We start from the raw sequence: 25746 nt of genomic DNA on the forward strand, positions 1-25746 counted from the left end.
AAGTACAAATAACTCAACAATGCCTTCTATGGTCAGCATCACACAAACACATGCTCTTATCACAAGTACGACCTTAGCTGGGCTGGACCATGTTGAACCATGTTCATAATTTCTTGCTGCCACCCCTCCTCCTAGCCACGAGTGTATGGTTAGCATGACCGAGCCCCAGCCGTTGCTGATATTCAAAACAAAGTAGTTCGCAAATGGAAACCAGGCCTCAGGTTGCACCAACTATGGACCTGCTTGGTCATTCTCAAACAACACTCTCAGGTAGCATTTAAATTGTTTTTCCGATGTTTTAGAAATATTTAAAATCTAATATATTCAGTTAAGTGCACACCAAATGATTGATGAAATTTAAAATATTAACTAAAATAAAGATAAAAGAAAGCCCACAGGTTTTTTTAATGGTCAGTGATCCCAATAACAAGGCTAAAGGGCCAGATATTTAAAAAAACACATCCAATATCTCCGTTTAGATCATTGCACATCACCCATGACACAATTGCAAGCCCAGAGTCAGAGCAATTGGTCAGTTACAGAATCATCATTCTGCAATGTGTTACCAAAGAGATCTCATGTGTTAGTGCACTGCACCACAATTAATTCTCTACAGACCTACTATCTGCAAGCCCTATCCAACCTATTATTTAGGTAGCAAATATGTACTTAAATAGTATATGACCAACATTATTTCTTAATGCCAGCCAATTACAATTGTCTTTTAAATGTTATTGGCATAAAAACTGTACTACAATATTGTTAAAAAGTCAACGCATTGTTTTGAATTAAACTGGTACAAAAAAATTATAAACACAAGTCTAGCCTGTAGAATATTTTATTGCAGAAAACACAACTGTAAAACATAACCTGGCTACCAAAGACAAATCGGTTGTGTCTACTCCTAAAGAGCACACACGCCCCCCTCCATGGTTTATACTTAGTGGTATTAATCCAGATGCTCAACTACATGATGCCCACCTAAAGGGTTATTAGAAGTCAAAGTTGCTTCTGCATTCTCAATTTAATCTCAATTTTCAGATTTACACAGTACATTCATTAACATTATCAATATTCAAGCACTGGTCAAGGTGGAAAAGCCCAAGTTCCTCCAATACACTTGGCTCTTGAGGTTCTTTGCTATTGTCTCTCTGGTGACCATAACTGGATAGTATTCCAGAAAAAAGCTTAGACCACAAGTTTGGTCATGATTTCCTCTGGGATAAATTGTTTATTTTACTCATTTTGTTGACTCTGCATTGAATATAAAAGTGAAATTTAAGTCTGTGATTGTACCGTACAGTTTAAAGATTATCATTAGCTGTTTTATTATCTTCATAAATTGCTTGGATTGTGTACTGTTTCTTTCTAAATATTGGAGTCATACAATTAAAACAGCCATTCTACTTCCATGTTTGGACAAAATGTTCCAAATGGCTGCTGGGTATAGTGGCACAATTGGTAGAGATGCCTCACAGTGGTAGAGACCCAGGAACAATATTGACCTTGAGTGCTGTCAGTGTGGAGTTTGCATGTTCTCCACATGACCATGTGGGTTTCCTATAGGAGCTCCAGTATCCCCCTAGATCCCAAAGATGTGAAGGCTTGTTGGTTAATTGGCGTCTGTAAATTGCCCAAGCGTGTAGTAAGTGGATGCAAAAGTGGGATATCATAGTACTAGTCCACGGGGACTCGGTGAGCCAGAGGGCCTGTTTACATGTTGTTTCTTTCAAGCAATCAATGAATCAAACAAACGTCTACAAATATAAAATTGGCAAAGAAAACCCTCTGTGGTGTAAAGATGGAAAATATTGCACTGGGATTCAAATTAATTAAGGTTGTCCATTTAACAACGTCTGAAGTTCCGGTGATAGACAACTGGCACATCCATACAATAATAGTGATGTCATTAATGCAAAATGGCAAGTACCAAATACAATAACACTATGATTTGCTTGTATCCATCAGTTTGAAAACATCAATGGATCATATCACAGCAGATTCCCCAAGGCTTACAAGAAAATTTGATATCTGATTACTTAATCACACAATATTGAATTGGTGTACAAATATTGAGGTTGGTATTGCATCTAGCAATATTTTGATTTCTTTACTGCAGATAAATTATCATGTCTCAAATAATTTCTTATCGATTTTCTTTTTTTAGAGACTTACTGGAGGGAAGTATAACGGCAAGGGAGATTTAGGCAAGACATTCTAGAGCAGGGCAATTGGCATCTGAAAACTGCACACAATACTAGGTGTGGTCTTACTCGGGCCCTGTACAACTGCAGAAGGACCTCTTTGCTCCTATACTCAACTCTCCTTGTTATGAAGGGCAACATTCCATTGGCTTTCTTCACTGCCTGCTGTACCTGCATGCTTCCTTTCAGTGACTGATGCACTAGGACACCCAGATCTCGTTGTACTTCCCCTTTTCCTAACTTAACACCATTCAGATAATAATCTGCCTTCCTGTTCTTACCGCCAAAGTGGATAACCTCACATTAAACTGCATCAGCCATCCATCCGCCCACTCACACAACCTGTCCAAGTCACCCTGCAACCTCATAGCATCTTCCTCACAGTTCACACTGCCACCCAGCTTTGTGTCATCTGCAAATGTGCTAATGTTACTTTTAATTCCTTCATCCAAGTCATTAATGTATATTGTAAATAGCTGTGGTCCCAGCACCGAGCCTTGTGGTACCCCACTAGTCACTGCATGCCATTCTGAAAGGGACCCATTTATTCCCACTCTTTGCTTTCTGTCTGCCAACCAATTTTCTATCCATGTCAGTACCCTACCCCCAATACCATGTGCTCTAATTTTGTCCACTAATCTCCTATGTGGGACCTTGTCGAAGGCTTTCTGAAAGTCAAGGTACACAACATCCACCGGCTCTCCCCTGTCCATTTTCCTAGTTACATCCTCAAAAAATTCCAGATTAATCAAGAATGATTTCCCCTTCGTAAATCCATGCTGACTCGGAACGATCCTGTTACTGCTATCCAAATGCTCCGCAATTTTAAAGGAAGTTTCGGCACACTCCTGTTATTAGCTCGTCCCTTCAGATTGAAGATGGGTTACTGTCTCATCAGATTTGTGCAGGGAGGTGGCTGACCAGTCCCAAGCAATGCTACATTGGCTCCTTGTGCTTCCACATGGATTCTTGCTTGATCACTGCGAGTGGTCAGTGACAGTGTCCCATTTTCTCAATTTTTTTGAAAATACTTTTGATGACTTTGGACTTGGGCATGTGCAGTGTACCCCCAAAACAAAAGTAATTGAGTGTAATCAGAGCCTTAATGCTGGAGATGCTGCCCTGGGAGAAAACACTGACACTGACAGTGTTACCTATCCTGCCAATAGATTATGGATAATTTTGAGACTGCATGATTGTAATTCAATGGCTTTGCATTGCCTGCTTTAGGATGTCCATATTTCTGAAACATACAAGTAGTAAAGCATCACTGATGCTAAGCAAACCAGGAGCTTAGCATTAATTTTGAGGCTTTGTCCTTCGTCAGCTGAAGGCCATGTTGACACACTAAAGTCAGAGGATTTCATCATAGATAGCTGCCTTCACAAAGAGGTGCACCCAGGGTACGGAAGTGATCCATGTTTTCCGATATCTCAATACTGATCTTCATTGCAAGGACAGCAGGACTGCAGTGTTTGAAGTAACACCATTTACATCAGTTAGTCCACAGAAGATGCCAATTTCTTAATCTGTTTTAGGAAAGGGCGATACAATAATTTTCAAAGTAAAATTGTTAACCTGTAGGATAAATGGCAGGAAGGTTCATTGCCCTCCAGAATAAACCAATAAGACACATCACAGAAATAATTAGGCTTTCACATGAAAATACAAAATTCTTGAGAATCATGCATTTCTAGTTGCAGAGATCAACTTCCTAGTGAGCGGAGAATGGGATTCATCATGAAGTCATGGATAACAGCGATCTTGGACATTGTTCCATAATTTTCAAATTAGACAGGAATTCTCCAACTTCCCAGAATTGACAGATTATTTTAAATACCCGAACAGACAATTGTACACAAGTGTACATTATGGACTGAATGGATTGACTTGTGGCCTGTGCAGCATTTGTCATCCATCAAGTCCTAATTAAATTACATTTGTTGACACAGCATAAAGTTAACTTGGCTTTGTATCTGGTCAATACAATTTGGTTCAGTTGTAGCATCCCTTGTATTAATAAAACAATTATTGTTTCTCTGTATCAAGAGAATTTATTTTTCCCAATCAATTTAGTTTTGTTCCTCTCATGATTGAAAATAACAGATCTATAAGCAGATCTATGGAAAGAGTTTTCTCTGAACAAAGTTAACGTGTTTAATGACCTGCTATAATATACAGGGCATTTTACATTTTTCCCACCAAAACAATGCAACAATACATTCTCTTGGGATGAGAAAGCTTTCTGGCACACATGCACCAATTTCCCTTTTCTGGCAGAGTAAGCAGATAAAGCATTGTGCTCTTTATAACAAAACTGGCTGGACTCAAACAACAGAAGAAGGAACTAATGAACATAAATAAAGAGTGGATTTCAATTTTAGAACTATTTACAAATGAGTTCGTGCTTCAGGGACCATGTATACAAACACGATACGATAGAACTTTATTTTATCCCAGGAGGGAAATTGATCAATTAGTCATAATGTAAACGAGATGATTTATGTAACTAATTATGTCACACAAAGAAGATATCAGATGCAAAATTATCACTATTTCTTGCCACTACATTGTACTGTATAAGATGCACAAAGCAGTGATCCAAATTTAATCTAAATATAACAATGTCATCCTCTCCAAGCTCAACATTTTCTACATAGGCTCAAATCATACTCATCTTGCTCCAAATGGTTGCACCACATTGGTATTGGGCATGTGGATGCAATCTCAAAACATGTGAATCCCAAGACAGAAAATGCTTTACAGGTATCTTCAACTCCTTGAAGAAATGCTGGGTAAATGACTCACGAGTATCCCTGCCCAAGATCATTCCAACTCGCACAGAAGTATTTGAAAAGATAGTTGCTGGCTATCTGACAGGGACATACAAAAGATGAACATAAACTCTCCCAACATGTGTTGGCCATGTCAGAGCTTTAGGGAAAGCAAGTCATCCTCCATTTTGAGGGGTTGCTTCAGAATCAGTAAGTCGCCAACATCTACAATAACTGAAAATGCTAGAAAATCATCTGTCTTGAATGTTGTGTTTCTCTCTCCTCAAATGTTGCCCGACCTCAGTATTTACAGTATTTTATTTGTTTTTTTAGATTTCGATTATTTGCAGCATTTTGCCTTAGTATAAGAAGTCCGAACTACACTAAATTTGTCCTTAAGCACCAGATTCAATTCCTGAGAGCTTAAAAACCAACAGAAGCTTAGTGCGTATGCAGGAACACAATTGGAATCAAGAGGCATTCAATGTGAATATCAAAATTTACAATACAATGTTTCATCTTTTGATCATATACAAACAACACCTTAACTGATTACTTGATTAATCATGTTGTCCTTTTCCAGTTTAGCTGTCTGGAAGATAAGTTAATAAGTGAGGCTTTGGAATTCAATCTACCAGTATCTTATTGCGTTTATTCCGCAAGTATAATAAAACATCATAAACTACCTCGCCGAATATCTACTCAAGTCACATACTTCAGTCTCGATTACAAAGTCAGGAATTAGCGCTTATGCACTGAATTACCTATAAAAACATGGAATTTTCCAACTCAGCAAACTACATTGGCAAATGGTGTCACTGTGATGTGGAATTATAGGTAAGAGGAAACTGAACACTTTTCCCAAGAGATAGAGCATTCCATGCTAATAGCTTCCTTAAGGAAGCGAGCAATAACCATGAAGCAACGTAAGAAACATAATAGATGTACGACAACTGCATGTCCATGGTTTTACATTATAATAAGAGGAGCACTAATCCCATGTTGTTATAACTTTAATTTTACAGTCACAATGAAACAGGAATTAGAAAGATGCCAGAAATATTATAAACAAATTGAAATATCCAAGTCAATTACAACCATCTGCATTTTAAACAAAGCATCAGCTGGAGAGGATGAATTAACACTGGAAATTCCAGTTAGGGACTGCCATTGGCATCAGTGCCAACCAGGAACCAAACCGCCTGCAAACATGGCAGGGAGCGAAGTAGATGAGTGAGGTGGTGGCAGGGCAAAGACGAGGGAGCGCATGGTCCGAGTAGGGAGTGGAGGAAGCGCAGGGTCCTGGGGGAGGGCTTGAGAGGAGGATGAGGCACAGCTGGAGTTGGTTGAAGGGGAATGATGCGGCACAGGAACAGTGGTGGGAGAGGGCAGGATGGAGTGCAGGATCGGGGGGGGGGGGGGGGGGGGAGGGTGCGCAGGGTCAGGGGGGAGGGAGCGCAGGGTCGGGGGGGAGCGCAAGGGAGGGGGGGAGGGGGAGGGTGCGCAGGGTCGGGGGGGGGAGGAGGGTGCGCAGGGTCAGAGGGGGCGCAGGGTCGGGGGGAAGCAGGGTCAGGGGAGAGAAGAGGGGGCGCAGGGTCGGGGAGAGGAGGGTCGGGGAAGAGGAGCGGGGTGCAGGGTCCGGGGGGGAGCGCAGGGTCCGGGGGGAGCACAGGGTCCGGAAGGGGGAGCGCAGGATCCGGGGGGGGAGGGGAGAGCGCAGGGTCAGGGGGGGGGGCGCAGGGTCCGGGGGGGCACAGGGTCCCGGTGGGGGGGGGAGAAGCGCAGGGTCCGGGGGGGAGGGAACGCAGGGTCGGGGGGGGGGGGGGGAAGGGTCGGGGGGGGAGGAGGGGGCGCAGAGGAGGGGGGGAGGAGGGGGCGCAGGGTCGGGGGGGGAGGGGGCGTAGGGTCGGGGGAGGGAAGATGGGTTGAAGGGGAGGGGAGATGTTGAATGGGGGAGGGAAGATGGGGCGAGGGGGAGGGAAAATGGGGCGAGGGGGGGAGGAAAGATAGGGCGGGGGGGGGGGGGAGGGAAGATGGGCCAAAGGAGGGGAGGGAAGGTGGGGCGAGTGTTCGGGATAGAGGGGGTCGGAGCGGAGGGTGAGGTGGGGGGCAGAATGGGGCGCAGGGTCGGGTGGGGGGAGGATGGGGCGCTGGGTGGGGGGTGGATGGGGCGCAGGGTCGGGTGGGGGGAGGATGGAGAGCAGGGTCGGGTGGGGGGAGGATGGGGCGCAGGGTCAGGTGGGGGGAGGATGGGGCGCAGGGTCGGGTGCGGGGGCAGGGTCGGGTGAGGTGAGGATGGGGCAGGGTCGGGTGAGGGGAAAATGGGGCAGGGTCGGGTGAGGATGGGGTCGGGTGGGGGGAAGACAGGGCAGGGTCGGGTGAGGGGAGGATGGGGCAGGGTCGGGTGAGGGGAGGATGGGGCAGGATCGGGTGGGGGGAGGATGGGGCTCTGGGTCGGGTGGAGGGAGGATGGGGCTCAGGGTCGGGTGGGAGGAGGAGGGGGCGCAGGGTCGGGGGAGGGAAGAGGTTGAAGGGGGAGGGGAGATGAGTTGAAGGGGGAGCGAAGATGGGGTCGGGTGGGGGCAGGATGGGGCTCTGGGTCGGGTGGGGGGAGGATGGGGCAGGGTCGGGTGGGGGAGGGTCGGGAACGGGGAAGATGGGGAGCAGGGTGTGGGGAGGATGGGGCAGGGTCGGGTGGGGGGAGGATGGGGCAGGGTCGGGGGAAGCGCAGGGACCGGTGGTGGGGGGGCGCGGGGTCCGGGGGGGAGCGCAGGGTCGGGGGAGGAGGGGGCGCAGGGTTGGGGGGGGGAGGAGGGGGCGCAGGGTCGGCGGGGAGGAGGAGGGGGCGCAGGGTCGGGGGAGGAGGAGGGGGCGCAGGGTCGGGGGGGAGGAGGGGGCGCAGGGTCGGGGGGGGAGGAGGAGGGGGCGCAGGGTCGGGGGGGAGGAGGGGGAGGAGGGGGCGCAGGGTCGGGGGGGGAGGAGGTGGGGGCGCAGGGTCGGGGGAGGGAAGATGGGTTGAAGGGGGGAAGGGAGATGAGTTGAAGGGGGAGGGAAGATGGGGCGACGGGGGAGGGAAAATGGGGCGAGGGAAAATGGGGGGAGGGTAAATGGAGGCAGGGAAAGAGTGGGAAAAGATGGGGCGAAGGGGGGGGGGGGAGATGGGGCCAAGGGGGGGAAGATGGGGCGAAGGGGGGCGGGAAGATGGGGCGAAGGGGGGAGGGAAGAAGGGGCGAAGGGGGGGAGGAAGATGGGGCGAAGGGGGGAGGGAAGATGGGGCGAAGGGGGGAGGGAAGATGGGGCGAAGGGGGGAGGGAAGATGGGGCGAAGGGGGGAGGGAAGATGGGGCGAAGGGGGGAGGGAAGATGGGGCGAAGGGGGGAGGGAAGATGGGGCGAAGGGGGGAGGGAAGATGGGGCGAAGGGGGGAGGGAAGATGGGGCGAAGGGGGGAGGGAAGATGGGGCGAAGGGGGGAGGGAAGATGGGGCAAAGGGGGGAGGGATGGGGGGAGGGAAGATGGGGCGAAGGGGGGAGGGAAGATGGGGTGACGGGGGAGGGAAGATGGAGCGACGGGGGAGGGAAGATGGGGCGAAGGGGGGAGGGAAGATGGGGCGAAGGGGGGAGGGAAGATGGGGCGAAGGGGGGAGGGAAGATGGGGCGAAGGGGGGAGGGAAGATGGGGCGAAGGGGGGAGGGAAGATGGGGCGAAGGGGGGAGGGAAGATGGGGCGAAGGGGGGAGGGAAGATGGGGCGAAGGGGGGAGGGAAGATGGGGCGAAGGGGGAGGGAAGATGGGGCGAAGGAAGATGGGGCGAAGGGGGAGGGAAGATGGGACGAAGGGGGAGGGAAGATGGGGCGAAGGGGGGAGGGAAGATGGGGCGAAGGGGGGAGGGAAGATGGGGCGAAGGGGGGAGGGAAGATGGGGCGAAGGGGGGAGGGAAGATGGGGGGAAGATGGGTCGAAGGGGGAAGATGGGGTGAAGGGGGGGAAATGGGGCGAAGGGGGGAGGGAAGATGGGGCGAAGGGGGAGGGAAGATGGGGCGAAGGGGGGAGGGAATATGGGGAGGGAAGATGGGGCGAAGGCCAGATGGGGCACAGGGGGAGGGAAGATGGGGCGAAGGGGGGAGGGAAGATGGGGCGAAGGGGGGAGGGAAGATGGGGCGAAGGGGGGAGGGAAGATGGGGCGAAGGGCGGGTGGGAAGATGGGGCGAAGGGGGGAGGGATGATGGGGCGAAGGGGGGAGGGAAGATGGGGCGAAAGGGGGAGGGAAGATGGGGCGAAGGGGGGAGGGAAGATGGGGCGAAGGGGGGGAGGGAAGATGGGGCGAAGGGGGGAGGGAAGATGGGGCGAAGGGGGGAGGGAAGATGGGGCGAAGGGGGAGGGAAGATGGGGCGAAGGGGGAGGGAAGATGGGGCGAAGGGGGAGGGAAGATGGGGCGAAGGGGGGAGGGAAGATGGGGCGAAGGGGGGAGGGAAGATGGGGCGAAGGGGGGAGGGAAGATGGGGCAAAGGAGGGGGGAGATGTGGCGAAGGAGGGGGGAGATGTGGCGAAGGCGGGGGGGAGATGGGGAGATGGGGCAGGATTCAGCGCTAGGGTCGGGTGAAGGGAAGAGCGGGAGAGGGTTCGGAGGGGGTAAGGGGGTGGATTTGGGACCAGGGTCGGCTGGGGGCAAGATGGGATACAGAGTGGAAGAGGGGGCAGGAAGGATCGCAGGGTCAGGTGGGGGGAGGATGGGACGCAGCAGGGTTGGGTGGGTGAGGGTGAAGATGGCGTGCAGCAGCAGGGTCGGAGATGGGGGGGCAGGGGTGGAAGTGAGGATGGGACACAGGGTGATGAGTGGATGGGGCGAGGGGTCCGGGACGAGGTCTCGGAAGGCGGTGGGCAGGCACAATGAAAAGGAGAGGGGGGCAGGATGTGGCACAGGGTCAGATGGAGAGAAGATGGGGCAGGATTGGCCCCAGAGTCGATGGGGGGCAGGGCAGGATTTGGGCGCTAGGGTCGGGTAGAGGGAAGGCGGGGCGAGTGTTCGGGGGGATAGAGGGGGTTGGAGCGGAGGATGAGGTGGGGGGCAGAATGGGTCGCAGGGGGTTGGGGCGCAGGGTCGGGTGGGGGGGGAGGATGGGGCGTTGGGTCGGGTGGGGGGGGAGGATGGGGCGTTGGGTCGGGTGGGGGGGGAGGATGGGGCGTTGGGTCGGGTGGGGGGGGAGGATGGGGCGCTGGGTCGGGTGGGGGGGAGGATGGGGCGCTGGGTCGGGTGGGGGGGGAGGATGGGGCGCTGGGTCGGGTGGGGGGGGAGGATGGGGCGCTGGGTCGGGTGGGGGGGGAGGATGGGGCGCTGGGTCGGGTGGGAGGATGGGGCGCTGGGTCGGGTGGGGGGGGAGGATGGGGCGCTGGGTCGGGTGGGGGGGAGGATGGGGCGCTGGGTCGGGTGGGGGGGAGGATGGGGCGCTGGGTCGGGTGGGGGGAGGATGGGGCGCTGGGTCGGGTGGGGGGAGGATGGGGTAGGGGGAGGATGGGGCAGGGGGAGGATGGGGCAGGGGGAGGATGGGGCAGGGGGAGGATGGGGCAGGGGGAGGATGGGGCAGGGGGAGGATGGGGCAGGGGGAGGATGGGGCAGGGGGAGGATGGGGCAGGGGGAGGATGGGGCAGGGGGAGGATGGGGCAGGGGGAGGATGGGGCAGGGTGAGGATGGGGCAGGGTGAGGATGGGGCAGGGTGAGGATGGGGCAGGGTGAGGATGGGGTCGGGTGGGGGGAAGATGGGGCAGGGTCGGGTAGGGAGAGGATGGGGCAGGGTCGGGTAGGGAGAGGATGGGGCAGGGTCGGGTAGGGAGAGGATGGGGCAGGGTCGGGTGGGGATGGGGTCGGGTGTGGGGAGGATGGGGTCGGGTGTGGGGAGGATGGGGCAGGGTCGGGTGAGGATGGGGTGAGGGTGGGGTCGGGTGTGGAGAGGATGGGGTGGGGTGAGGATGGGGTCGGGTGTGGAGAGGATGGGGTGGGGTGAGGATGGGGTCGGGTGTGGGGAGGATGGGGCAGGGTCGGGAGAGGATGGGGTGTGGTGAGGATGGGGTCGGGTGTGGTGAGGATGGGGTCGGGTGTGGGGAGGATGGGGCAGGGTCGGGAGAGGATGGGGTGTGGTGAGGATGGGGCAGGGTCGGGTGGGGTGAGGATGGGGTCGGGTGTGGTGAGGATGGGGCAGGGTCGGGAGAGGATGGGGTGGGGTGAGGATGGGGTCGGGTGGGTGAGGATGGGGCGCAGGGTCGGGTGGGGTGAGGATGGGGTGGGGTGAGGATGGGGCAGGGTCGGGTGGGGGGTGAGGATGGAGCGCAAGGTGATGGGGGAGGAGAAGATGGGGCAAGAGGTCCCGGTCCGAGGTCGGGAAAGGCACAAAATACCGGGGCCTGTGGAAGGAAAGAGGGGGAGGAAGGGGGGAATCAGGCCGCCTCGCCTGTCCTCACCTTCGCCTTCTGCGGCGCCGACAAGCGGATTTCGTGTACAAAGGGATTCCTGACCGGCGGCAGTCGACTGCGCCCCTCCTCATCGCCGCCTCCTGCCGCCGAGCAGCATCCTCTCTTCGGCATCTTCATGCTGTGCGTAAAGCCGCGGCTCCTCTGAGATGGTTGCAGGAGAGAGCGATGCTGGAGCCCCTCCCTCCCTCCCTCTCTCTCTCTCTCTCTCTCTCCCTCACTCACTCTCTCTCTCTCTCCCCGTCCCCGCCCGCCCGCCCGCGTCCTGTCCTGCGCTGCGCTGCGCTGCACTCGCCGCCCGCGTCCTGTCCTGCGCTGCACTCGCCGCCCGCGTCCTGTCCTGCGCTGCACTCGCCTCTCGCTCAGGCCCGGGCGCGTCGCAGCCGCCAGCCCTTTGCTGCCAACGCCTCGCCGCTGTGCGCACGCGCGCACTGCACGTCGGCGGCGGACGGGCGGCCCCGCGGCTCGAGAGAGGAGGTCGAGAACCATCGACAGAGTGAGACAGTTGGGCGCAAAGTGCTGGAGCAACGCAGCGGGGCAGGCAGCATCTGTGGAGAAAAGGAACGGGTGACCCTTCTTCAGACCGAAGAGTCAGGGGAACGAGAGATATTGACGGTACATAGGAAGAATGAATGGAAGATATGCACCAAAAATAAGCAACGATGATCAAGGAAAGGAGGATCACGCAATGGTCCATCGTTGGCTGTGGGATAGGTGATAACGAGTTATGCAGACAGTGGGACTCAACAGGCCGACAGTGAAACTGGTCCCAGGACCAGGGAAGGGACGGTGAGGGGGATATAAGATTTACTTGAAGTTTGAGAAATCAATATTCGAGGATCATGATTGCAATGCAAGAGAACAATCCCCATTTTCTAAGGCATCTGAGAAAATTCAGCATATTTACCAGGATTGATGTGAACCTCTACGAGTATGTTATAGAAAGTATTCTGATGGGATGCATTTCAGACTGATATTCACGTTCATAAGTTATTGCAGTGGAATTAGGCCATTCGGCCCATTGAGTCTACTCTGCCATTCAATCATGGCTGATCTCTGCCTCCTAATCCAATTTTCCTGCCATCTCCCCATAACGCTTGACACTCGTTCTAATCAAGAATCTGTCTGTCTCTGCCGTAAAAATATCCACTGACTTGGCTTCCACAGCCCTCAATGGAGTTCCACAGATTAACTACCCTCTGACTAAAGAAGTTCCTCCTCGCCTCCTTTCTAAAATAGTGCCCTTTAATTCTGAGGCTATGACCTCTGGTCCTAGACTCTCCCACCAGTGAAAACATCCTTTCCACATCCACTCTAGGTCTTTCATTATTCTGTAAGTTGCAATGAGGTCCGTCCCCCCAACCTTTTTGATGCAATAAAATCAGGTTACAGTGATAAATCAGGTTAGAATTAATCCTCAGCACCATTATTTACTTTATTTCGCCAGTGAGTAAAGGCCCAGTGCTGTCAAACGCTCATCAAATGCTAACCCGCTCATTCCTGGAATTCTTGTAAACCTCCTCTTGACCCTCTCCAGAGCCAGCACATCCTTCCTCAGATATGGGGTCCAAATTTGCTCACAGCACTCCCAAATGCTGCCTGACCAGCGCCTGATAGAGCCTCAGCATTACATCTCTGTTTTTGTTTTCCAGTCCTCTTGATATAAATGCTACCATTGAATTTGCCACAATATGGCAATTGTTTTGCTCTTGACCCCCTGAACCTACAGGGTTCTTAATTAATTCTACACCATTGCACAGCAGGTGGCTTAGTATGATCTACTTTTTGATTGGTTCCAGATTACTTTGCTCACCTGACTTTACCAGTCTTTTAGTAGATTAAAATCCCCCATGCATAACTACACCTTTCTGACATGCTCCCATTATTTCTTCTTCTATACCTGCCATATGAATACGATTAGGAACTAATATACCATTCCTACAAGTGACATTTTGCCTCTATTATTCCTTTTCGTCACCAAATCTGCATCCATTTTCTGTTTTTGAAAAACAGAAGTCATCCCTCTATTGCACAATGACTACCATTATTTCATTGAGCCACCACCATCCTTTCCCAGCTCTTTGTCCTTTTTCAATCTGCATAAAATTTGACTGACACATACATCTGTTTTCTGTAAAGGGGATGTCATATGAAGAGGGAAGAGATTTGAAATTGTCCAGAATCCAAAGGTAGAAAAATGCCAATGAGAGGAGTTACCTGGGACAGATACGATCATTTATGGGTTGTGAGAAAAGTTAGGACTTCTGACCCCAAACCTAGCTTCTTCCTTGTATATCAGAATGATGACAAATGATTGGAGCATTTATTGAGGTTTGGGGAATTTTCAAATGAATCAGTAGGGTAACAAAAGGGGAAGTTACTTTGCTGGGAAATAACCTTAAAATCAGTGCCATTCAGTAGAGAAATTGGAAAATAAATATTATTGCAAAAGTAGAAATTTAAAGCTCTTGCTAGCTCAGATAATATTTGAAACTCTGACGCTGATAGGTTTTTGCTAGGAAGGAGTACAAAATGGTTTATCAAGGTGAGTGGATGGAGGCTGGATACAGATCACCCAAGATCTTATTGAATGGTGGAGCAGGCTTGAGTGTTTGATTTCCTGCAATTTCAATCAATCCTTGACATTTAATTGCAGATTAATTTCCTTCAAACAGATTAAAGACGTCAAACTGGGAAGGGACATAACCCATGGAGAGTGGAGTGAGAAGGTTGAGGTAACCATGATAACATTGTGGGAGATACTACCATTCCGTCACTTTACATTGAAAATGATCAGGGGAGTTCTTGTACCGCTGGCCAATATTTATTCCTCAATTAATTTTTGTGTAAACAGATGATCTGCCAATTGCTGCATTGTTACTTGGGGAAGCTTGTGTGCAAATTGGATACTGTGCTTCCTGCATTTACAGCAGTGACTACACTGTAGGAAGTATTTCAGTGAATGTAAACAGCTTTGAGACATAATGAACTGACATCATATAGTCATTATAAAAATACAAGTATTATTTTGAATATCTAATGTTCCCACTTTTTCTGCAAGTGCCTGGGTTGATTTCAGGCAATCTAGCAGAGGAATATATCAATATTAAAATCAAGAAAATTTGAAACCTGTATTACTTTGTTTAAATATCTTTAAGCATGATTTGTGTCATATTCTCCTGCGCTTTGTGAATCTGACAGGAATATTAACTTTTAATGTATCTTCTAACCTGACACTTTACTATGTTAATCCACTTACACAAAGACAGCAAAGTTGAAGATTCAGGGATTTTGCAAATTGTAGTGTTTGAAAACATATACAAGTTTCAATTTACTTTCACTCATGTATAATATTAAAATCTCATTGCAATAACATTATGATTACAATTAAACATTGGAAGCTTATAATTATCCAAAAAATAACTATTGTGCAATATCCACTAACTATTTTCAGCTAAGCCACAATATGCTTCCTCTAACATTGACACCCTATGCAATAAGAAGCTAAAATTGATATAATAGGTTACTAGGAGTTATCAAATCAGAAAAGAGCATAAAGAGTGGGTCTCATGGGACTTCCTTATGATTTAGTATGAGTAGGCAAATGTTGTCTTGATGTACACTTATAAGAATGAAACTGAGCACTGAGTTTGCTTTTATTTTAATTGATTCTACATAGCATTTGACAGTCAGTTCCTGATGGCTACATTAATATCTTCATTGATGGATCTTAAGAAAAGTTTAGAGTAATAACTTTCCCACTGTTGCAATAGTTAGTAAGTAATATATAAATTATTTTGCCTGAACCCGAGCTGTGATGCTTGGTCCAATTGCCAGTCCATCCCCCTGTAGTTGATTTCAGCAATGGTGAGATTGGGTGATTTATGTAGCATCAATGCAGTGGGCCACAGCTCCCATTTCTGACGACAATATGAGGACTGCATTTGCCTTCAGAGGACAGAGTTCAAAAGGTTCATAATTCATAACATTTTACTGGACAATGTATTTCTTTTCTCATTTAAGCATTTATCCTTTTTGAATGCATATAATGATTCAGCATCCACCATTGATCATAGCATTGCATCGAAATTCTTCCTCCTTTAACAAAAATGTTTTTGTCAAATGGTTTTGTCTGGCACTTCTGTCAATTACCTTAAATCTGAATCCTCTGGTCATTACCTGTTCTGCCATTGGAAATATTTCTTATGCGTCTACTGCATCTAAATCATTCAGAATATTTTAAACCATAATCAAGAAAGTGTCCTGGCCTCTTCTGGCCTTTCATAAATGTGTAATGTCTTGTCCCTGGAACCATTGCAGTAAATACTTTTCATGGAGTCACAAGAGAGTACAAAATCCAATCACGCTAATCGTGTACCATTTGTCATTTACAAGTCCACATTGACTCTTCCTTGTTTGTCCAAATGGCAATTCATTTTCTCCTCAATTATTGCATAAGGGTTTTTTTTACCACCGACATCAAACATTCAGGCTGTCACAAATTATATTATGGCTCTTTTTGTGTATTCACAAATAATATGTGTTATTATTTAAATGTATCTATGGCATAACACTATGAGTATCTATGGCATAACACTATGAGTAGTTCAGATGTACATAGTGGGTGTTGAGATGGAAAGGGGTGGTCAGGAAAGCTTCAGCGGATTCAATACTAAGATGAAAAGGTGTTACTTTATATGCCCATAAATTCCAAAGTGATATGCTCGCCCCTTAACCAGGGTCAAAGATGTAACAGAGACTACGAGGGGCTGGATGAGCATCCAGAGGTAAAGGAACAATCTTACTCAGAAATAATATGTGATGCAATTAGAAAGATAAGTGAAGGTGAAATTTTAATGATTTCTCTGTTTATGTTTTTGATCAATGTCTGTAAAATATTAATTAGGAAATTCCAAATCTTAATTATAACAATATGGTATTTAAAATAAATACTTAATTATTTTAAACGTGCCAATTCTTACTTAAATCAATTTTGACATTTTTAAAGTGTCTCCGATTATCTCAATTGTCAAAGGCCATGAAGGTGGTGCTGGGAGGGGGGGGGGGGGAGCTTCAGCATGCATTGCCAAGGGGTCTGGTTGCCATTTGATGCTTGATCAGCTCAGAGGATGGCTATACTGTAGCCGCATCAGATAACTGCAGCAGAGGAGCCATTACTGAGGGCGAGCAAGTGTGGCAGTTTGTATTGAACCCAAAGTTGCCCATTAATATACTTGCAGAATTGGCAAATTATTGGCAAATAAATGTCAGTGCTATTAGTTGTAAGATATTGCAATTTACATAAATAAAATAAAAAGATCACAATATTCAAAAAATAAGCATCTAAATAGAATGGAACATGAATCACTGAGTCCAATTCACTAAATTGTAGTCTTGAACTTATTTTGAATTCTGGTTGGGCTGATATTGAGTAATGCAAAAAAAAAAGGATAAGAACATGCAGGACAGATGTTGTAGTGATTTACAAAATTGGATCTAGATCTGTTAGGAAATGAATGGACAGATTGGGACTCTTTTACCTTGCAAAAATGCATGAACTAATACAGGTCTTTGTGATTATGAAACATTCTGGTAACGTCGATACAAAGAACAATTTCCATTTGTGGAGAATGTAAAAATTAGAGGCCATCAGCATCGTAAAGAATTCAAAAGAATCTTATTTGTTCAGTAAAGGGTAAGAATGTGAAATCCCTGACTGAGCAAAGCATTTATTGTAATTACTTTGTGCACTTAAGAAGAGGCTGGCAAGGGAAAAGGTATTGAGGATTACACCGATAAATTCCTCAAGGAGAGATGGGAATATTGAGTGGAGAATAAATAATACCATGGACTGATTGTGCCTATGTGAATGATTCCTTGCTGAATGTTCCATGTAATTCTTTGAATTTTTCTAACATTAAGACTTAAATATGAGTCCAAATAGCTGGTGGACAAGATGACCTGAAGGCTTACGCATAGAAACATCCTACATTTCATTCATTTGTAAAACATTAAGCATTTTTTTCATAATTCTTGATACTTAATGGTAATTTTTTTAAATTGGTTTGGATATTGGTTGGAAGTTCTTGGGAGATGGATTGTCTACATTTGTTTCCACTGCAATTTGTCCCAATTAGGTGGAATATTTTAGGCGAGGATGTGTCCAAATTCCTATTGTGTAATAATAGATCTCAGGACAGAATCGGGATAACAATGTTGCTTCTGAATTATTATTAATATATTCTATCTCAAGGGTGGCATTAATCATCCTTGATTTCAAACAGTAAAATCTAGGCTTTTTCCATTCATTGGGTTTAAAGTTCATGATTGTCAATGGACTCCATTGTGGTCGACCATCACTATGTATTCCAATTATTATCAGCTACAATGGTAAAAATATCTGGGCCTCATTAATGAGAAATGTATTTGTGAAATCAGCCATTGATGTTTTGGGCACTGACAGTTTGTTTTATTCTTGGCACTGATGTCTTGTGAGACTGATTGGGATATTTCTTTATTAGATAGGAGATTTACATGTGGTCTGTTGATTTTCTGGCACATCATTGTGATGAGATTGTAAGTGATATATTGAACAGGCTATCACCTTGTCGTCTTCATTAGCACTCTCTCATAGTCATAGATGATTTGCGTGTACTCCACTTTTATACGTTACAAGGAGCTTGTGAGACCTAAGTGAGATCCCCAGCCTTTACCACAGGTGGAGCAAAAGGTTTCACGTTTAGAGATACAGCGCGGAAACAGGCCCTTTCTGCCCATCGAGTCCGCGCCGACCAGCGATCCCTGCACATTAACACTATCCTATACCCACTAGGGACAATTTTTACATTTACCAAGCCAATTAACCTACATACCTGTACGTCTTTGGAGTCTGGGAGGAAACCGAAAATCTCGGAGAAAACTCATGCAGGTCACGGGGAGAACGTAAAACTCCGTACAGACAGCACCCTCAGTCGATTTCGAACCGGGTCTCCGGCGCTGCTTTCGCTGTAAGGCAGCAACTCCACTGCTGCGCCACTGTGCTTGACAAAGTGATGGGTGGCTAAAATGAGAGGTGGTAAACATAAGCATAAGGCATGAGAAAAAAGCAGGGGAGGCCAACTGGTGCTGTGAGCCTACTCTTCCATTCATCAAGATTATCGCTGATTTTCTACCTTAGTGCCATTTTCCAGCACTGTCACTATTCGAATTTCCAGGTTGCAGACCTTCAGATTTCCTGTGTCTTACAGTCCCAGTGTTTTTCCTTCTGCCTTGCATTATTTGATCTATTTGCTCCTCCCTCAGACAGATCATTTGCAACCATCAAGCTTCCACCAGCCTTCAAAGCCAATAGGACAATCATTCAGTCACTCTTACTCTTATTTCCTCAACTCCTCTCCTGGTCTGTGCCTTAAAACATGCTTACTTTCAAACTTTTCCATGATGTGATGAAAGCTTATTGACCTGAAATATTAGGTAGAGGGAGGGGGCCAGGGAGAGTGGGGGTAGGGGGAGGAGGGGTGGGGAAGGTGGGGGGAACAGTGGGGGTGGGGGGAAGAAGGACAGTGGGGGCAGTAGAGAGTGGGGGTGGGGAGGAGGGGAGAGTGGGGTGGGGGCAGGGGAGGGAGGTAGGGGTCAGGAGAGAGGGAGGGGGGAATAGGGGTTGGGAGGGGGGAATGGGGGTGGAGGCAGGGCTGGGGGCATGGGAGGGACGTGGGGGGGGGGGGGTGGGGGCATGGGAGGGACATGGGGGTGGGGTTGGGGGGATGGAGTGGGTCAGTGGGAGGAGGAGGGGGATAAGGGGGATTGAGTGGGGGGGTTGAGGGTGCTACATCAATACAGGAGAGGCTTTGAGTCCAGGGCTCACTCAGTGATGACACCCTCTCCCCTTCCCTGTTCCCCCTCTACGAGGAATGGGCCCAAAGGGTCCACTTGGTCTAGTAAGTTTTAAATACCTGATATTCAGAGACATTTGTAAATTATTAAAATTCTGTATAGAATTGCAAAAGGAAAATTTATGAAAAAAAACAAACATGTTAATGTAGCAGGAACTCATTAAAATACGAAGATAAAGGAGGTAAAAATTAAGAAACCTTTTATCCCTCTCCTGATCTCTAGGTAGCGAATCCCCATATATTGGAATGCTGATTCTAATTTATTTTTTGGTCTGGCTAGCATAGTGTGGGAGTGACACTGGTCCGAGCACATTCATACACTGTGGTTGGACTTCATGCGGGGTCCAGTGACTGAGCAGGGCAACAGATGCAACAGCATCCATCACTTGTTATGTTTTGGGTTTATTCGCCCGGGAGTGGTCGAGCTATCTGGTTCCATAGGATTCTACCTAGTATCTTCAAGAATTGTTGGCAAATTTTCCAATGTTATGACTGGTTTATTTTGTTTGATGCTCAAGGTTTTTAAGAAAGATTTCTAAAGAAACATTTGGACAGGCACATGGATAGGACAGGTTTAAAGGTATATGGGTCAAACGCAGGCAGGTGGGACTAGTGTAAATGGAACATGTTGGCCGGTGTGGACAACTTGGGCTGATGGGCCTGTTTCCATGCTGTAAGATTCTATGACTCTTTCATCTGTTGATCTCAGTGGATGTAAAATTACGCTTTGCACTCTTGTCATAGTTAGCCACCAGATCAGAATCTCACTCTGCTCTCATAGCCCAAAATCTCAGGGAATGAAAACAAAAAAACCCACTTCACCAGAGTCAAGGAACTACGATCTGTTAACCAATTATTTTTCCACAGATGCTGCCTGAACTGCTGAGTGTTTCCTTATTTTTCTGTTTTATTTCTGATTTCTGGTAGATGTCGTTTTTTTGAGTTTCATTTATTGGGGAAACTCAGGGACTTTGCCATCAACAACACCCACTGAGTGAGGCAGGATGGACAGGATATCACCAGGCAGTGAATACACCTCCCTCAAAGGGAAATCAAAAGTGTCCTGTTGAATTAGTAAATGCCTCAGAACTATTCGGTTAGTCTACACATCGCTAACATGCCGTGGTTTGCAGTGCATTCGGCCCAATCTTGGTAGTAGTAGACCAAAAGGGATTTCTTTTATAATTTTGAGAAAACTCTTGTTTACATTCCTGAGAAAGACAAGCTGATGCTCACAGATGAAAGACACAAAGTGCTGGAGTAACTCAGCGGGTCAGGCAGCATCTCTGGAGAACATGGATAGGTGACGTTTTGGGTTAGGTGTCTTCTTCATACTGCTTATAAGGGGTGTGGGAAAGGAAGCTGGAAGAGAGGAGGGGCAGGACAAAGCATGGCGGGTACAAGGTGAACACAAGCGAGAGGGGTTTTAAATAGGTAGATTTTTAGACAAAGTCCAAAGATGAAAAAACAGGTGTGAGCCAAAGAATAAAGATTCGTACGTTGTGAAATTTGGGGATAAGAAAGTTGTGAATTGGGTAACCGTTGGAAGGAATGTAGAAGGAGGGGAGGGGACTGTGGCAGAGAGGAATTGAGAGTAGGGATAGCGTCTTTGCAAGAGGCAGGCTGGGAGGAAGTGTAGTTCAGATAACAGAGTAGGTAGGTTTGGAGCAGACATCAGTAGATAGTCTGACCCCTGTGTCAGAGACCAAGAAAGGGGAGAGAGGTGTTGGAGATAGTCCAGGTTAATTTGAGGGCTGGTGGAATTTAGTGGTGAAGTGAATGAAATCAATAAGTACTGCATGAGTGCATGAGGCAGTTCCAATACACATAATTTTATTTCCCCCCTGAAATAGAGGAATTAGTAAGCATCCACTAGGTACATGATACGAATGGGAGAATGGCTGGGGGTAAAGCAGAACTGACCAAGATGTTGGATAAAAGAGAAGAGGAGGAGAGAAGTAGGAAGTATCTGCACCAGGAGTTCCGGGAGCAATTTTCCAAACTGAACCTCAGAAGAAGCAAAATAATACATCAAACAGCTCAGAGGAAGGCCATTTGACCCATCATACCTGTGTGCCTCCCACTTCATCAGAGGTGGTTGGCATCCAGCCATCTGCGAGAGATGATAGTGTGGCTTTGACGTTGTCCTGCTTAGAGAGGGGAATGATTAATCTGTGGTTGCATTTTCTGCTGTGCCTGACTAGGCCTATCCTTGACATGCAGACCCTCCCACAGCTTCCATAGATTATGTCTCTGGCCGTTAGATTGGACAGTGTGTTGCCGTTGCCATTGACCATTTTGTGGCACGGCGCCTAGCCCAGGGTCACGAACCACATCCTGTCTTGGTGTTTTATGCCTGCCTGGAGAACTGCATATTTAATCCATTCCCCAACTTTTCCCATTTTCCTGCTATTTTTCCCCTGCTGATATTTATTGAATGTCTTTAAGTTGTGCAATGCTGTTTGAAGCAAAATTGAGGTTTGAAAGATACCTGGACAATACTTAAAGTGCTATCAACTCTACTGGCTCAGATCTGCAATATGAAACAAGATAATTTGGATGGCATGGATATAAATGCTCCAATGCTTTCTTCCATGCAAAATCATTTTATTGTCCTAGGAATGTAAGCTTTATTTTCAATATTGTTAGACCAGAAATATTCACCAACATTATTTTAGAGTAACTGTTTCAGGCTTGACCAAGCATAGTTCCTTACAACCACATTCTGCAAAAGGCCCACTGCACAATTCTGAGAGGAAACAGGATGTTTATTTTAATGGACATTTCCTTTTTTCAGTTTCTTTTTTTGTAAAGCAGAACTGGGGTGCTGAAGGCTGCATGAAAATTGCATGATCAGACAGCCAGGGTCAAATAGGAGTACATATTCAAAGAAAATTGGCAGGTTATGCCATGGTATCATTCATCTTGAGGCATAGAAGGAGAATATTTAGCTCAACGTGTCTGAACCAGTTGGCTGAAAAACGTATTCAATTTCATCCAGGCCTTATAAGTCTTCATCCAGGCCTCATAAATCACACCTTTTTTAGTAGAAACTAGACTGAGTGGACCCGTTGGGCCAAAACCTCTCCTGTAGCACCCTCTCCTCCCCCACTCCGCCCCTCCCCCTCCTCCAGACTCCCCCCTCCCCCTCCACTCCCCCACTCCATCCCTCCTCAACTCCCCTTATCCTCCTCCTTCCCTCCCCCCTCAGCCACTCACCCACTCCATCCCCCCTCAACTCTCTCCTCACCCCCCCTCCCTCACCCACTCACTCAACTCCATCCGCCCTCAACCCCCCCATATCTCTCCCCTCCCCTCCACCCCGCCCCCTTCACCCACTCAACTACCCCACCCCCCTCAAGTGGCCGGAAGCGAGCATGCGTGGACTGAAGTCGAAAACGCAGCTTGTCCTCCCGGCGGGGGGGGGGAAGAGCGGGGGGGGGGGGAAGAGCAGGTGAGGGAGGTGAGCGGGTGAGGGAGGTGGGGTGGGGGATAATGGGGGATAGAGTGGGTGAAGGGTTAGGAGAGGAGGAGGTGGGTTGAGCGGGGATGGAGTGGGGGGGGGAGGAGGTGGGTTGAGGGGGGATGGAGTGGGGGAGAGGGGAGGAGGGGGATTCAGGGGGGATGGAGTGGGTGCGTTAGCGGCAGCTCGTCGGCCCACAGCAGCCTCCCCCTCATTGGCCGCCACTCCCGTCATTCTGGTGGGTCCCGCACCCGGCGGTCATCGTGGGTCTCCCCCTCCCTCATTGGCCGTCACTCAGGCGGGTCCCACTATGACGTCATATGCTGAACATTGCTAAGCGTCAGTTTAATAAGGTAATTTTTAAACTTCAAAATCTCTAACTTTAAAAATATATAAGACCAATTTGAATGAAACTTGGATGAAGGTGTCCCCAGGAAAAAGGTGAACAAGGTGGTCTTAAAATTGTCGCGCTATTGTGTGACGGGGGCACAAAAATAAGATTACATCACAGGCATGGGCAAACAAATAAATAATCAAAGAACCAGAAAGTTTTAGTAATATACTAGAACAAGTTGGGCACATTCCTCGTTTGGGTTCCCATTGTGACGTGGGAAAATTGCGTTTTTTCTTTAAAATAAATGGCTTAAAAAAAAATCTCAATGAAAATCGCAATGAAGAAGCCCTGACGGACAACTAGGGTGCTTGGAGTAGTTAGAGCCAGCGACCTAACAGAGCGGTGGCAGCACTCCCCCCCCACGTGGTACCCAGACCAATCGGTCGCCGAGCGTTTTTTATTTAAATTAAACTGTGTTTATTGTACCCCTCACTCATCCACTCGATCCCCCCTGAACTCCCCTTATCCCCCCTCCTCCCCTCACGCACTCGATCCCCCCTGAACCTCCCTTATCACCCCTCTTCCCCTCCCCCACTCACCCACTCCATCATTCAACCCCCCTCCACCCCTCCCCTCCTCAACCCCCTTATCCCCCCTTCCCCACACTCACCCACTCCATCCCCCATGAATCCCCCTCCTCCCCTACCCCCACTCACCCACTCCATCCCTCCTGAACCGCCCTCTTCCCCTCCCCCCACGCACTCACTCACTCCATCCCCCCTCAACCCCCCTCCTCGTCCCTCACTCACCCACTCCATCCCCCTGAAGCCACCTCCTTCCCTCCCCCCCCACTCACCCACTCTCCCACTAAACCGGGGAGCATCGGTAATAGATGGACGGGCCCCAACTGCGCACGCTCATCCTCCCGGCGGTGGGGGGGGGGGGGGGGGGGGGAGGGAAGGGGTGCGGGTGAGTGGGTGAGGGAGGGGCGCTATGAAAGTTAGCCCCCCCGATTGGCCGCGACTCCCATCACTGGCGGGACCCGCCCCGGTGGTCATCGTGGGCCCCCCTCCCTCATTGGCCGTCACTCGGGCGGGTCCCATTGTGACATCATATGCTGAACATGGCAAGCATCGGTTTAATAAGGTAATTTTTAAACTTTAAAATCTTATATATTAAAATTTAACTTTTAATATATAAGACCAATTTGAATGAAACTTGGATGAGGGTGTCCCCAGGACAAAGGTGAGTAGGGTGGTGCTAAAATTGTTGCCATATCGTGTACCGTTTTGTTTTGTGTACCATTTGTTTTGTGGATGAAAAGCACACAAACAACCACACAAAGAAACAACGGCACAAAGAAACAAATACGGAACAAACAAGATGAGAGTTTTAGTATTATACTAGACCAAGTGGACCCGTTTGGCCCATGCCTCGTTGGTTTCCCACTGTGACATGGGAAAATCGCGTTTGCTCTTTAAAATAAATGGCGTTTTTTTTCTTAAAAATAAAATAAATCTTATCTGGAATGTTTTTGTTTTTTATGGTTAAAATCGTCTCTTGGAGATCCTCAAGACTGTGGCCTGATTCAGCAGCAGTGTCAGCTCGATCGCGACAGCAGGGAAGAAACTGCTCCCCCCACGTGGGACCTGGACCAATCAGGCGTCGAGCGGGAGGTCAGAGCCAATCATTTGACCCGATGCGTCCAATCGGGCAATCGGTCGTCGAGCGTCTTTTTAAAGAATTTGTAAAATATATGTTTTCTTATTTAAGCTGATTTTTTTTGGAAATGAGAAAACTCTTTTAAAAAAAAAAAAATAGTCTCTGTAAAATGAAGAGCTCGAGATGGATCGGAGGTTTTTTTTTCTTATTGAAACAGAGCTTTTTTTTTCTTAAATGTGAAAAATATAAATGAAAAAGCTCTCTTTTAAAACAAAGCGTTCGTAATGAAAAACTCTCTTTAAATCAAATAAATGTTACCAGTAAAGAAAATCGTCATCTCTAAATCAAAACGCATTTGCGGAATTTCTTTTATCAGTAAACTAAATGGTTCATTTACTTTTTTCCAAGTAAATATAAAAGAGCTTATCTTTAAGTGTCCAACAGCAGCGCCAGCTCAAGCAGCAGCTAGGCAGCACAGTCTGAGTGAAAGGCAGCTCTCTGTAAAGTAAAGAAAAATATAAATGTAAACACTCTCTTTTAAAACAAAGCGTCCTGTAATGAAAAACTCTCTTTAAATTAAATAAATGTTATCAGTGAAAAAAATCATTGTCTCTAAATCAGAGCCCGAGATGAAAAAATTCATTCCGCCCCGTCCCTCATTGGTTGTGCACCCCCCCCCCACCACCATGGTGACGCTACACGCTGAACCTTGCCAAGCTTCAGTTTAAAAAGCAATTTTAAATGAGAAAATTCCACCCCCCCTCCTCATTAGCTGCAACCCCCGTCACTCTGGCGGGTCCCGCCCCCTCCCTCATTGGTTGTGCCCCCCTCCCACTGTGACGTCACACGCTGAACCTTGCCAGTTTAGTTCAGTTTATTAAGCAAATTTTTAAACCTTAAAATCTCTCTAACTTTAAAAATATAAGACCAATTTGAATGAAACCTGGATGAAAGGGTC

The 25746-nt window shown here is 48.1% G+C and overlaps 2 protein-coding genes across 2 annotated transcripts in view; one reads left to right on the top strand and one right to left on the bottom strand.

The window, feature by feature from the left end:
• Nucleotides 1-11609, bottom strand: part of lpcat1 (lysophosphatidylcholine acyltransferase 1) — a 94195-nt gene extending 82586 nt beyond the window's left edge. Inside the window, exon 1 of the mRNA XM_078420129.1 lies at nt 11429-11609. Coding sequence (XP_078276255.1) covers nt 11429-11557 — 129 coding nt within the window. The 5' untranslated portion in view covers nt 11558-11609. The remainder of the gene's footprint in view (nt 1-11428) is intronic.
• Nucleotides 11610-11889: 280 nt separating this feature from the next.
• LOC144609694 (uncharacterized) overlaps nt 11890-25746 on the top strand; it is a 38901-nt gene continuing 25044 nt past the window's right edge. Inside the window, exons 1-2 of the mRNA XM_078428201.1 lie at nt 11890-12052; nt 24702-24802. The gene's annotated coding sequence lies outside the window, so the exon portion shown is untranslated. The remainder of the gene's footprint in view (nt 12053-24701; nt 24803-25746) is intronic.

The sequence above is a fragment of the Rhinoraja longicauda genome, chromosome 2 (genome assembly GCF_053455715.1).
Source record: "Rhinoraja longicauda isolate Sanriku21f chromosome 2, sRhiLon1.1, whole genome shotgun sequence".
NCBI classification, from domain to species: Eukaryota; Metazoa; Chordata; class Chondrichthyes; order Rajiformes; family Arhynchobatidae; genus Rhinoraja; species Rhinoraja longicauda.